The sequence below is a fragment of the Gasterosteus aculeatus genome, chromosome X, assembly GCF_964276395.1.
Source record: "Gasterosteus aculeatus chromosome X, fGasAcu3.hap1.1, whole genome shotgun sequence".
NCBI lineage: Eukaryota > Metazoa > Chordata > Actinopteri > Perciformes > Gasterosteidae > Gasterosteus > Gasterosteus aculeatus.
In genome coordinates, this window is record NC_135698.1 from 10,630,899 (window position 1) to 10,644,187 (window position 13,289).

Below are 13,289 nucleotides of genomic sequence, written 5' to 3' on the forward strand. Positions count from 1 at the left end.
CCATCCCTACGCCCCCTTGACCCGCAAGCTGGACCTCGTCTGCTTCCTCATTCGCCTGCCCCACCTGCTGGGCCCCACTCACCCCTTCATTCGCTCCGTCACTCGCCTGCCCCACCTGCTGGGCCCCACTCACCCCTTCATTCACTCCGTCACTCGCCTGCCCCACCTGCTGGGCCCCACTCACCCCTTCATTCGCTCCGTCACCCGCCTGCCCCACCTGCTGGGCCCCACTCACCCCTTCATTCACTCCGTCACTCGCCTGCCCCACCTGCTGGGCCCCACTCACCCCTTCATTCACTCCGTCACTCGCCTGCCCCACCTGCTGGGCCCCACCCGTGTCTTCATTTACCCCGTCAGTCCCTCTCTCCACCAGCTGGACTCTGCACCCCCCCCCCTCACTCACTGCACCCTTCTGGACTTGACCTGTCCCCGTTTCACCTCCCTGTTGGACCCCAACTGTCCCCTCTTGTCTTTCCTGCCCACCTTGGCTGTGACCAGTAGAGGTCTTCTCTGGGCATGTCCTGCTCAGATGTCCCTCTCTGCCACACCGGTAACATTTCGTGCTGTCAGAGTTGACAAACATCACATAGTCAAACCCATCCACCCTTAATTTGAACACCACGTTCAGATCCTCGTTTTTCTTGTTGAGGATCATGTAGAGCGTCCTCTTGTGAGATACCACGTGTCTCAGGAGAGGGGATTTGAGACCCGAGGACACCTTATTAATGGGAGACACGACCACCCCGTGTCTCGACAGTTCTCTGGTCAACATCTCGTCCCTGATGAACGGGGGCACGTTAGAGACCGTGACTCGGGTCGCTGGCGTGGCGAGAGGCAGGACGGGCACGAACGTCTCGTTCACCACGATCCCTTTCTCCACCACCATGTTGGCTTTGTCCACGCTGTCTATGAACATCACCACCGCGTTGTTCATGCGGGCGGCGGACTTTACGCTGCCGTGACCGACCATCTCCCCCACGGCCAGGCTGCAGTCCTCCACCGAGCACGGGAAGCCCGGCGGAACCTTAACGCCGTGCTTCCGCGTCAGTCGGGTCAGGTCCATGGCGGCGTTTAGCACGCCGACCAGCGCGAGCCGATCAGCCGCAAAAAACGCGCACTGCACAAACACAGACCTCTAAAAACCAAGTCCACACAAACTCTCTAGGTTCTCCACATTAACTAGTGGAAATATCCACACGGAAAACAGTATCGCTCTCAGCTCCACGCTCCGTCACTCAGAGAGAGAGAGAGAGAGAGAGAGAGAGAGAGAGAGAGAGAGAAAGGACGTAGGCTGAGTGGAAAGGGCGCGTGAGGGAAAAATACGTAGAAAATGATTCGGCTTTCAGAACCAAAACGCTGTGCAGATAATAACTTCAAAAAGTAAGAAAAACATCCCACTAAGAGACAGAGAGAGTTTAAAATGCACTTGGGGAGTGTGTAAGATCCACTGATGCCAGAACAACCTGGAGCTCAACGCAATGCTCCAATGATGTTAGAAAAATCATTATAATGAATGGAAAATAATGTTAGAAGACAAAACATGTCTTTACTTCTCACAGAATTGTTGGGAAAACCAACCGGTAGTGTACAGATTTACTTGAACATGGACAAGAGGTTTTAATTGCATTTAGCTATACTCCATTATTTAAAATAAATACAAAGTACATTGAGTGTAGCACCCAATTATAAGTTTTGCACATTTTAATTTGACTCAAAATGTAATGAATCGTTTGTGGGTAAAATAAATATTCCTGAACTGAGATTATCCAAAAGTTTTAAAGAAATCCCCATCTCAATTTTGTCTAGAGTGGAAGAATTAAAAGTAAAAACAGTTGCTCTCTACAGTAAAAGAAAAAGAAACAAGAAAAAAGTATAAATATAATGCTTTGTGATTGATCTGACACAACACGTATACAACGTTCACCATGTTTTATTTAAACTTTTTCGCAATATTGCCATGTTTCCAAAAATTCTGATTGTTCAACAAACTTTCAAACATCCTGCAACACTGATTAAACAAAAGCTTAATTCTGTAAAGTGCCTTGAAGACTAATGGCATTTTACAGTTTAAGGTAGATACCTTTTCCTTTAAATAATATGGAACCTATGTTTGTCATCTTCAAATGCAGTTGACACTTGAGATTAATAACGTAAAGTCAAAACTCCAGCCTTCAGATTGGCTAAGAAACATGAAGCATTTGGGCAACGTTCAGGTTGAGAAGTAATGCTTTTATACACTGTAATATATATTTATGACATTATGATGCATCGTGTCTGAAATATAGATGTTAACATTGTTTGATTTGAACATACAATACAACGAACATGGCACAGTAACTATCAAAATATTCAGTTAGTCAAAATATATGTCATGTATAAAATAGTATTCATAGTCAAACTGGAATTTTAATCGCTATCAAAATACTCAATATTCTGAAACTGACATAATATTCATTGTAAGAAATCAGATGCTGTATCAAAAGTATGAGTCACTTTCACCCAGGTGACACAATAACTACAAGAAGGCAATATCCCGAGAAAACTGAACCTATCACATACAGTGAAAAAGCATTCGCCCTTTTTTCCTGGTTCTTATTTTTTTTCTATATTTGTCATCGTTAAATGTTTCAGGTAATCAAACTAATTGTAATATTAAACAAAGATAACCCAAATATATACAAATTGCATGTTTTAAATGATGACTTTAGGAATCCAAACCAACCTAAAAAAGACATTTGTATTGACTGGTTATCTTTGTCTAAAATTAAAATTAGTTTTAGATCAATAATTTATGCGTTACAAAATATGCAAACTAATCAGGGGTAAATTGATTTTCACATACCAAGTTCACCAGTAAAAACATCAAACGGTCAGCAGGTGGTTTAGATATTGAACTGGACTCAACCTCAAAGATCACAGCTTTGTCCATTTGTGCGAGCTGAACAGAAGCGATTAACTGAACACAAACTTAAGTCCCCATGGACACATTTTCTAATCCATGGGAGTTGAAAGTGAAACACCTCGGTCAGTGTGTCGGATCACCAATGATGAAGGATTGTCTTGTAATTTTATACTGTTTAGGAGCCTCTCTCTTCTGGTGCCAAAGTTAACTTCAGGGTCGGTTAAATCAGGGTCGTCACTTTTTATCAAAACTGAAACATGGACATTTTATTTGACAATTTCAGGCACTGGTGATAATAGCGTGTTTCCTTTAACAACAAAGCAGGAGAGTCTTTGCAAGTTCATCCTTTGTAGGTCCTAACCCCTTAAGTATATGAACATCTAACAGCAATCACATTATAGAAGACAAACCAAAAAAAAACAACAAAAGACTCCCGTTACCAAAAAATGTCTAGAGCAAACGTTTGAGTCCTGTGCTGCTCTTTTCCTGCTCACAGTGCGAGCCGTGGCGCCGCGGCTGTGTGCGTTCACTCTCCTCCTCTTCCTCTTCTTCCTCCTCCTCCTCCTCCTCCTCCTCCTCCTCCTCCTCCTCCTCGTCAGTCGGACTTGTCCTTCTTTTTGCCTCCTCCTATGGGAACTTTGCTGACCACCGCAGAGCCCACAGCAGTCACTCCCCCGGCTACCGCACACACTCCTCCTTTGACCAGACCCACTCCGATCCCGGGCAGAGCGGCTACCGAGCACACCGTGGTCTTGGTGAGGTCCAGACTCTTTCCTCCTATCCACGTCACGCCGCCCACGGTCGCCCCTAAAGCTCCCTTGGTGGCACCGTACAAGCCCCCCGCCAACCTGCCGAACATGCCCGGCTGCGCCGGAGGATGATCCTTGTTTTCGTTGTTGTCTGGTTTGAGAAAAGCAATATTTTAAGATCCAGGGACAGGACAGAACTGCTATAAACAAGGGCTGCGAAAACTATTATTCACATTTCACTTCCTGGTGTCGTATGAAAATAGGTGCGGACTAATATTCTTTGGACAAAATAATTGATACAATTCAGCCCGAGTCCAAACATATTGTAGCTTCACATGCCTTTACCCTTAAGAGTCCAATGACGGTTGATAATTGGTTGTGCACGAGATGATTCTTTTCTATATTGATAGATAAATTGCCAAAGAGCATAACATTTGCAGTTAAATGGTCTTTATAAAAAAAAAAAGGGAACCAGCTCTACCTCATACAAATACTAACCTATTGAATCTGCACATTTTAGGTTTACCTGAAGAGGATTACTGCAAACAGATAATCCCACAAAACTGTTCTTCCACATAACTCCTCCCCTCGTTTTTCTACGGACAAGATCTGTAAACCGTTGAACACATTGGGGGCAATAAACAGAAAGTTGGACTGCAACAACTAAACGTATACCTGTAGATACTGGCTCATCATTGAGGTATGCAGGCATGTCCTCGGGCATCTCGCTCATCTCTCTGCAAGAATAAACCACACAGTCACCAACAGAGGTATGCAAAACTATAGGGAAAAAGGTTAACATTGTAACATTCAACAGTTTTCCTTGTGGCATCTTTGTGTCAGTTATTATGATCTTCCCCTGATAGAGATGTGCTTGTTGTTGCATATATTTCTGAGTTTACTAATTCCTTGTAGGACACGACCACACGCTCTAGTTATGTGCCACCAAAACCCTTCATTCCAAATAGAAAAAGCTTTTCTTTAAAGTAAATATCTCGGGATGAGGGTGTGTAGGGACAACGACAGGAGCTTGCTTTGGGTGTGCTGCTGATCCTAAAAACAAGTCAGACCTGTTCACGGTCTGCCACACAGCAGAGCAACAGATTCAACACACACGACACAGCAATATCTAAACGTAACACAACCGACAACCAAGAGTATAGTATAGTATAGACTATGGTGTAGTCATCGGACTGTTGTAATTTACTCCATATCCCGGGAATGGGTGAACAAAGGAGCGCGGAGACTATCGACTGATGGAGATACGAGCATTATTTGTCACCATGCATATCTGGCAGCTTGCATGCGCGACCGTTAGCTCGCGTGTAAAACGAGTGCTACGTCACGTTAGCGAACCGACGGCATCGGCTTCGTGGCAGAATGACGTCGACGTCAGCTAACGTCAACACCAGAGGCGGTTAAAAGCGATATTTGCTTAAAGGTTGTCTGATTAAGAAACAATGTCACACGCTAGAAAGGGTTAGACTTGTATTTAACAGCCCACGTTGTGGTTGTTCAGCCTTTAGTGGCCGCAATCAGCGTGTTGGTACAATTTAACTAACGTTAGCCGAGACACGTCACAAACGGCGCTTTAACGCTTCCCCCACCGTCACTGGATCGACATTTATTGACGTAAACATATTTCCATTTCTGTCCCGGTTACACTGCTGGTTGATGGTCTTCTTTAAAAAGTAATTCGCAATACTCGGTATTTATTTGTTCCACAAGGCTCTCATCGCTCAATATACACACACGTTAGCAGATTTAACGTAACACTCACCTCACTTTATGATCCGACGTAACGTAACTGTGAATTATGCGCGAGAGCTTCTGCCCTAAACAACAATAGTGCTGTGATAATATGTAACGTTCGCTGCTGGGGGGGAGTGGGGGGTTAGGCGGCGTACTCGTGTTGTCTGTCTGATTATATGTTGAGGGAGGACCTCAGTCTCCACCCATACAAGCACACGGAGGTATCGTAACGTTACACACCACCCGCGGGACGGAGCTCCAGCCGCTGGCTGCCATTACCGAACCACATGCGCATTTAAGCACCGTGTAATTGGGATTGTCTGAAAATATAATAGCCTCATCATCTTCAGTAAGATCGTGCACTAACGCGGGGCTTTAACTGTGGTCTTTTTTTTTTGTAGATGTTTTGGTGATGATTAGGGACAACCGTGAAAAAGTATGGCAGAAAAGATAAGATAAACATTTGCCATTTAACAAGGCCCCTGTTCGTTACTTTGGCGGGAGAGGACGCTTGACCGAAAACACCAAAACAACATCCTTCCCTCAAAGCGGATATGACGTAGGTCCTCCGCGCTGGCTCTGATTCAAAGATCGTCTACGATAAGGAAACAGAACAGAAGCCAATACCATCTTGATATGTAGATCTCAGATGTCATTTTATGAGGGAATGTATACGACTGAATCACGGAATGTATTATTGAAACAAACACACTATATTTAAATATATTAACCCTTTGAATTCTGCATAAGAAAAAGCATAAGCACACGGAAATTACGACAAGTCAAAATGTCCACTATGAACACATTTGAATATTACGGGGGAAACGCAGCACCACGGTGCTTCTCCTCTCGTTTCCCGCCTCTATTCGCAACGACTTCTTGGAAACGCGGAAAAACGAACAGAGTGGCAGCTCCCTCCTCTCCGCCCGCCAGCGTAGGTAGCACGTAGATGAGGTGCATGCGTTTGGAGCAGAACGGGACACCTTTATCTCCTCCGAATCAGATGTTGACCTGGCCGCGGCGGCTGGACGGTTACGGGACTAAGAATTTAGCGATCGAGCAAGTGCAGCGAGTTTCCTTTCGGCCGCGAAGCATCTCGAGTGGCTCAACGAGGTCGCCCGTCTGTCGTCGTTGTCTGCGCCGCATTCAAAACTTCCGCCGTCTGCAGAGACAGGTATCTAATCACAACGACATTAACCCCTTTCTCGCGTACCTACACGTGATTATTTTTATTATTATGATCGGACCATAATTTAACAGTATCACATGTTTCACTTTGAGTTTTGAGCCTCGTTGCGCTGTAATATTCCAAGTGTTTAGTTTCCATATGCCTGACCCAAATATCACATTTGCTGTGTGCACCAGTGGGATCTGTGACATAAGAACTAGTGTGGCATATACATTGAGGACACATCAACAGTGCAACATATTCATTTCAGCAAGACATCTCAACAGGGCAATTCACTTGTTAAAGGAACAACACCAGAAAGCAGTTATTATTCTGTAAAAGGTATTTCTTATGTCCAAATCACTGCCTGCAGGGTTCTTGATAAATGGAGGCAGTAACTCGTGTCCCAAATGCACATGAGGTTCAGAACCAGCTTTATTGGCTGGATTTGACTTTGGGTTTCACTTTGGTCTCAACCGACATGTACAGGTGTACGAATAAACAAGAAAATATTAAACAAAGACAACAACAAAAAGGCTCCGTACAAACGTTTTACAATTGTGTGTGTGTGTGTGTGTGTGTGTGTGTGTGTGTGTGTGTGTGTGTGACATGCATGTGAGAGACAAAATAAATTGGACCTATACAACAACAACAGTGGAATTGAGGTGAAAGTGCAGATAGAGGTGATGGTGCAGTACGTGTGGGAGGGAGGAGTCTGAACATGTGGCGTCCAGGGTGTGAAGGGTCTGCAGTGATGTTTTCTGGCTCTAGAGGTGTACAGGTCCAGGATGACGGGAAAGCTGGAGGCAATTATTGTCGTAGTCTGTTCCTGTCTTTGTTAGTGGCCCAACAAAACCACACCGTGATGGAGGAGCGTGGAGCAGACGGGACACGTCATCTGCACAGTTTTAGGGCTCGTTCAACTGCAGGTTGTTCCGACCTCACCAGAAGGCCAGAGGTCAAGCTTCTTGACTCAATGGGTCAAACCGTTAATGAAAGTTGGTCCGTTACAATTACCACGAAAAGGGAAAAAAATGGGTCGATGGTTTTCAAGTGTAATGAGATTTAGCTTCCAGCAGGTGCCAATGTAGCCTCACTTTTAGTAAATCATCCAGAAGTCTGTCTGCAAGTCAACTGATGTCATTTCTTTTAGCACCACTCACCCAAAAGTGTTTCTCGAAAACTAGATTTCTTCACATATAGTTAAGAAACAATGTTGTCAAAAACAAGATTTGCTGACAGGGGAGGTAATGGCTCTCAACAGTTAAAGGCCCATTCTATCCATGAATAAATTAACTAAAATCCAACTTTTTTTAGTATCCAGTTTTTGGGTAAAGGTGTCTACCGAGACAGAAATTGAAATATTTTTTATTTGCGGCTTTTATCCTTTTTAAGTGACTCATTGTGCTTTACAAAACAAGCAACATTTGACATTCTTAAGGCTAAACGATACCTTGATTAGTCCAAAAACTAATTAGCAGATGAATTCCTAATGAAAAAAAGAAGGCCTAAAGGACTTAAATTAACTTTGCGGTGACTGTGTGCTTTCACTGTTTATTTTCAGTTATTGGGCTGTGATGGTCTCTTAACGGGACAGGAAGAGACATTAGTTAACCATCAACCCACTGAGCAGAATTGGCTCTCCGCCCCCCCACCTTCCGCTCTTTGTGAGCAAACAATATACTAACACAAATTAGGACTCCCTGCTTTGTGTCAATTTAGAGCCCAACAAAGATGCTACACGGAGTGATATGTCATTAGCGAGCAGGTGGGGAAGGGCGACATCGAGCTGCTGCCTCTCAGACTATGAAGAGGTTCCCATGGCGACCAGGCTGCCTCTTGCCTGTGTCATTGGAGGAGGAGGGGGGGAAAGTATGCTGTGTCCTCAATTCCACTGTAGGTGGAGTGTTAAATGATGATTTAACTGAGAGGAAATCTGTCATTTCACTTAACCAAAGTCTGCAGCGATTTTTAAAATCTTTTTTTAAATTTGAGAATTCTTAATTTGGTTTTATTTACCAACAAGCCGTCCTGTGGATGTATTGTTGACATCATGGTTGTTTCATGTGTTCACAAAAACAGGTTGATTTAGGTAATCCACAGAAAACAAGTAAAACCATTTATGAAAAATACTGTTTTATTTTTAATTCTTTCAAAGCAAAAATGTGAAATGACCAAGTGGTAATATACAGACAAAACAACCAAGAAGTTACCTCGAGCGTTTTAATGGAAATGAAGTTGTGCTGAGCCTTAAATGTCAGCGAGAAGCTCCTGTTTCGATTTCAGTTGTTTCTACACCAACTTTTCCCCGTCGGCGCTTCGCGGGTGTTTGTCTGCAGCCTCTCGGGGTGTGAAGGGATCATCCACCAGCCTGACTTTCTGGTGTGCTAATGGAGAGCACTGAGGTTATCCCAGTGTTGTCGAACTTTCCTAATGAGATAACTGTAACCCCCATATGAGCAGCTACACTCCTGGTGGTCCGGCACTGGGACACGCTCATCTTTTCAACTGGGTAGAGCAGCGCGACCAAGCAGTGTGAAAGGCCGAATAAAGGGGTGAGGGATGGGAGGGATGGGGGGGGGGCGCTCAAATCCTATTTAAGCCTTTTGTCATTCCTACAAGGATGTATTTGTCATTAAAGAACAATAATAGTATCGCATGTAGACTTTTGTCAGATAAAAGAAGTGGACGGTTAACACACTGAAAACCAGTTTGATCTCGTAAAAACGTTTTAATGTGGTTTAGTTTAATATGGCATTTAGGTTTGTCCTGTTATTTCCCATTTGCCCCCTTTCGGTTCAGTGAATCCAGCATACACCTGTAAGAGTTGTTCCAGGTCATGTTGGCGATTTGTGTGCATGACTTTTTCAGCATGTGTGTGAGACCTTAATAACTGGGCCGGTGATTTATCGCCAGTACTCGGCAGCCTCTTTTCTTTTTTTTAAGAGGAGTCCAGACAAAAGCAGAGCCCCTCACCCCGCTGGTTTAATGGTTCTTTAGGATGTGCAGGGAGGGCAAAACAGAAGTCACGTGGGGGTTTTCAGCTTTTAAAGAGGCAAAGTGAAAGAAGATTGAGTGGCAGAAATAAAAAGCAGCCCGGAGAATGTTTACGACTGTTCGACGGCTCGACTGTTGTTGGACGCCAACCTTTACTCCGTGGTGACACGTTTTCTTCATATGTTGGAGCAATTAAAGGGAATCTTTGAGACCACACTGTCCCAACGCCTGCTATTTCTACTCTGCCCCCTAAGCCTCCGGTGACCCGTCTCCGCTCACGTCGAGGCGCTTCTGGAGAAAAGCTCGTCTGATCTCCCGGCTGCCCCCCTGAAGCGGCCGTGTTTTACGGGTCGTGGCTCTTTTGTTCACCGCCTCGGCCGGATCACTCGCACTCATTCCTCCTGGAAGTTGTTTGAAGGCCCCCCCCCCCCTCCTCCTCCTCCTCCTCCTCCTCCTCTGTTCCATCTTTATTGAATCCCGCCTCTGTATCATTTATCTCTGCCCCCCCACCCCCCTCTCCCCTGGGTTTGAGGGGGCATCCTCTTTTCTCACCCAGCTGGGTTTGTTGACACACAGTCAATCTACGGTTCCCTTTCACCTCCTGTTCCACCGCTCTTTTTAACTCCCCACCCCTCGGCTCTCCCCTCCACTGTCCCGGAGCAGTAAAGCTGCCACAGCTGTGGGCTGTATTAGCATAGCTGCTGAGAAGCAGGGGGGGGGGTTGCGAGATATATTGCCGCCATTAGCTTTTGTTCAACTGTTGACAGTTTTAAAACATGTCAGCTCCTCTCTGCAAAGGGAGTGAAGAGAAAAGGATGATTTCAGTGAAACAGCTTTTTAAATATGGGACACTGCTGATGGGGGGGGGGATTTAAAGCAAACCATTGAAAACAGTACAATATCTAATTAGTGGAGTGATTGTGTGTGTGGGGGGGCGTAAATCTCAAAATGCTAAAATCTTGTGTTTATCATTTCTGTGCTAATAACACAGAGGAAATGTGTGTATAACAGCTCACAGAGGAATGTTTAATTTACCTTTTAAAATATTATACGTTTTCTGTTTTTATCAGCAGGTGTCGGGATGAACAGGTCCAAGGCCAGCCGGGATAAAAAAGCCCCCCAGTCTCCGGTCACCAGGATGACCCGCGGGTCCAGCTCCCAGGCCAGGCCCACGGACCCGGCAGAGGCCCAGGACGACGGGCCCGGTCCCCATGCGAAGCAGCGAAGGAAGCAGACACACTCTGCTTTGGCCCAGGACCTCAGTCAGATGAGTGTGAGCAGACTGGACTGTTTGCCTACGAGGTAACGTAACATACTGCAGAAACTCTTACTTCATTTTCTCTAAATGATCAGGATTAGATAAGAATACAGCAAAGCACATATTAAACCGTAAATGAGAACAAGTAGCCACAGAACTAAATAACGGACACACATTATTTAGTACATGTGCATACTTATAAATCCCCACAAATGTGGTAGTTTGTGTAAATGTGTAGTTTTTGAAAAACAAATCTTGTGTGGGGGGATTATCTGGTTTATACATCAACTATTTTGATATAAACTGATTATGTCGGGGACTGACCACACATGGGATCAAGACGTCTTGTCTTTTTTTTTCGTTTTACCGCCCTCCAGTGACGGAGACGTGTGCAGGAGTGGCGGTCACTCCTCCGGGTCGGGATCTGGACGCAGCAGTCGGTCCGCGCCGGCGGCCAAGTCCTCGTCCCTCGGTGGTCTGGCCTCGGTCGCTCGGCTGGTGAAGCTCGGCCGCTGCAGGAACGTGGTGGTGGTGGCCGGAGCGGGAATCAGCACAGCTAGCGGCATCCCTGACTTCAGGTTGGTGTCTGTGGGTCTCGTTCCCCACAGCCTCCTATAAACTAAGTCTTTCTTTAATGCTATACATAACCAACGGGTATGAGAAAGACACTTTTCGCGGGCTGCAGTAAGAGCTTTACCATGACGCCGCGATTTCCACATTTTCAGAACCCCGGGAACGGGCCTTTACGCCAACTTGGAGAAGTACAACATCCCTTACCCGGAAGCCATTTTCAACATTGATTACTTCTCCAACGACCCGCAGCCTTTCTTCTCCCTGGCCAAGGCGCTCTATCCCGGCAGCCACCGACCGAACTACATACACTACTTTGTCCGCATGCTTCACAACAAAGGGCTGCTTCTGCGGATGTACACCCAGAACATCGACGGGCTGGAGAAACGTGAGTGGGAACAGGACCCGCGGGGCTAATGGAAGTACCAAGTAAAACCACATCCAAAACACTTGAGTACTGCAGGGGTGTTTTTTAACGTGCATGTAAGCAGCCAGAAATAATGACGGCAGGAGCCCACTGAATGCTCGCTGCCCTGCTCATGCTAGTCGCTTCTATTTCTGCTGGTTCGCTCCTAACTCTTGTCCTGTCGAACCACTGTGTTCAGTCTGCGGCCTCCCGGAGGACAAACTGGTGGAAGCTCACGGTAGTTTCGCCACAGCCGCCTGCCACCTGTGCTACACGGCGTTCCCTGCCGACGAGGCCAAGGCACGTCTGAGTTCAAGCCGAATACAGTAATTCGCTGCATTCCGCGGCAGACTAACGCTTTCGTGTCTTTTTTTTTTTTTTTTTTTTGCAGCGGGCCATAATGAACGACAACGTCCCCATATGTACATTCTGCGCTGCAACAGTCAAACCTGACGTTGTGTTTTTCGGAGAGGACCTCCCTCAAAAGTATTTCCTCCACACTAAAGACTTCCCCAAAGCGGACCTGCTAATGATTATGGGCACCTCTTTACAGGTTAACGTGTTCTAATATCTATCTAGTGAGCACATAACCCCCCCCCCCCCCCCCCCCGAGCTCAGAAACAGCTTTACAAAATATAACCGTTTCAGATTGAGCCATTTGCGAGCCTGGTGAACACGGTGCGCTCCACTGTGCCGCGTCTCCTCCTGAACCGACACGCCGTGGGTCCCTTCCAGAAGGTCCCGCTGCGGAGAGGAGACCACATGGAGCTCGGCGACCTGGAGGACACGGTGCGCAGGTTTACTACGATGCTTGGCTGGAACGAGGAGATAGAGCAGCTGATGAGGACTCAGGAAACACCGGTGGGTTACATTTTGATTAAAAAGAAAAAAAAGGTTGTGTTGAATACAGATACGGGCGAGTAGTCCAGTGACGTAGCGTCGCCATCCAATGTCAGTATCAGTCACAATGGACAGTTAAGACAAACGTTTTTAAAAACCTTTTTGACTTTGCAATTATTTCCCTTTCTGCAGATCATCCCTCCGCTCGGTGGCAGCTTGTCGGTGAGCGGACAGACATCTTCTCCGAGCAGAGGAGCTCCAGAGCCTCCAGGTGCAATGGAAACATCCAAATCCAGAGCAGGAGGTCAAAGGGCGGCCATCATCAACAGCGGCGGCGAGGAGGAGACGGACTCGGAGACGGACAGCAAAAGCTCTGCGTCGTCCTGCCAGAGCAATTAACGGTGCGCGCTGCACGAACGTTGGCACTGGAGCGGTTTAAGACAGTTTTTACTCTCCTTCATCTTCGTTTCATAATTAAAGCACTTTTTATAGAGAACAGAACACTCGTAAATATATATGATGTAACAAATCCTGATGTTTAAGCCTTATCTCATTAAACTTGTTAATGTTTTATATGTATTTTAAACAATATTAAATAAGTTGTGTGTATGAAACCTTTTTCCTTGTATTATAAAGTCTATTAAACA

At 45.8% G+C, this 13,289-nt stretch overlaps 2 protein-coding genes across 3 annotated transcripts; one reads left to right on the forward strand and one right to left on the reverse strand.

Annotated features, from left to right (window-relative positions):
• Window positions 1-1,914: 1,914 nt before the first annotated feature.
• LOC120809885 (transmembrane protein 263) lies at window positions 1,915-6,274 on the reverse strand. The gene is made up of 3 exons (XM_040164052.2): window positions 5,432-6,274; window positions 4,327-4,388; window positions 1,915-3,802 (listed from the first exon to the last, which is right to left on the reverse strand). The coding sequence occupies exons 2-3, from the start codon at window positions 4,382-4,384 to the stop codon at window positions 3,498-3,500; spliced, it is 363 nt and encodes a 120-aa protein (XP_040019986.1). The 5' UTR covers window positions 4,385-4,388; window positions 5,432-6,274; the 3' UTR covers window positions 1,915-3,497.
• Window positions 6,262-13,260, forward strand: LOC120809870 (NAD-dependent protein deacetylase sirtuin-3). 2 transcript variants are annotated; one of them, XM_040164023.2, is made up of 8 exons: window positions 6,262-6,577; window positions 10,639-10,870; window positions 11,204-11,404; window positions 11,552-11,784; window positions 12,002-12,102; window positions 12,194-12,355; window positions 12,451-12,663; window positions 12,835-13,260. In XM_040164023.2, exons 2-8 carry the CDS (start codon window positions 10,650-10,652, stop codon window positions 13,039-13,041), a joined length of 1,338 nt encoding a protein of 445 aa, XP_040019957.2. In that variant the 5' UTR covers window positions 6,262-6,577; window positions 10,639-10,649; the 3' UTR covers window positions 13,042-13,260. The 2 variants fall into 2 exon arrangements, with proteins under 2 accessions (XP_040019957.2, XP_040019958.2); XM_040164024.2 differs by having other exon boundaries at window positions 6,305-6,577; window positions 10,642-10,870.
• Window positions 13,261-13,289: the final 29 nt, after the last annotated feature.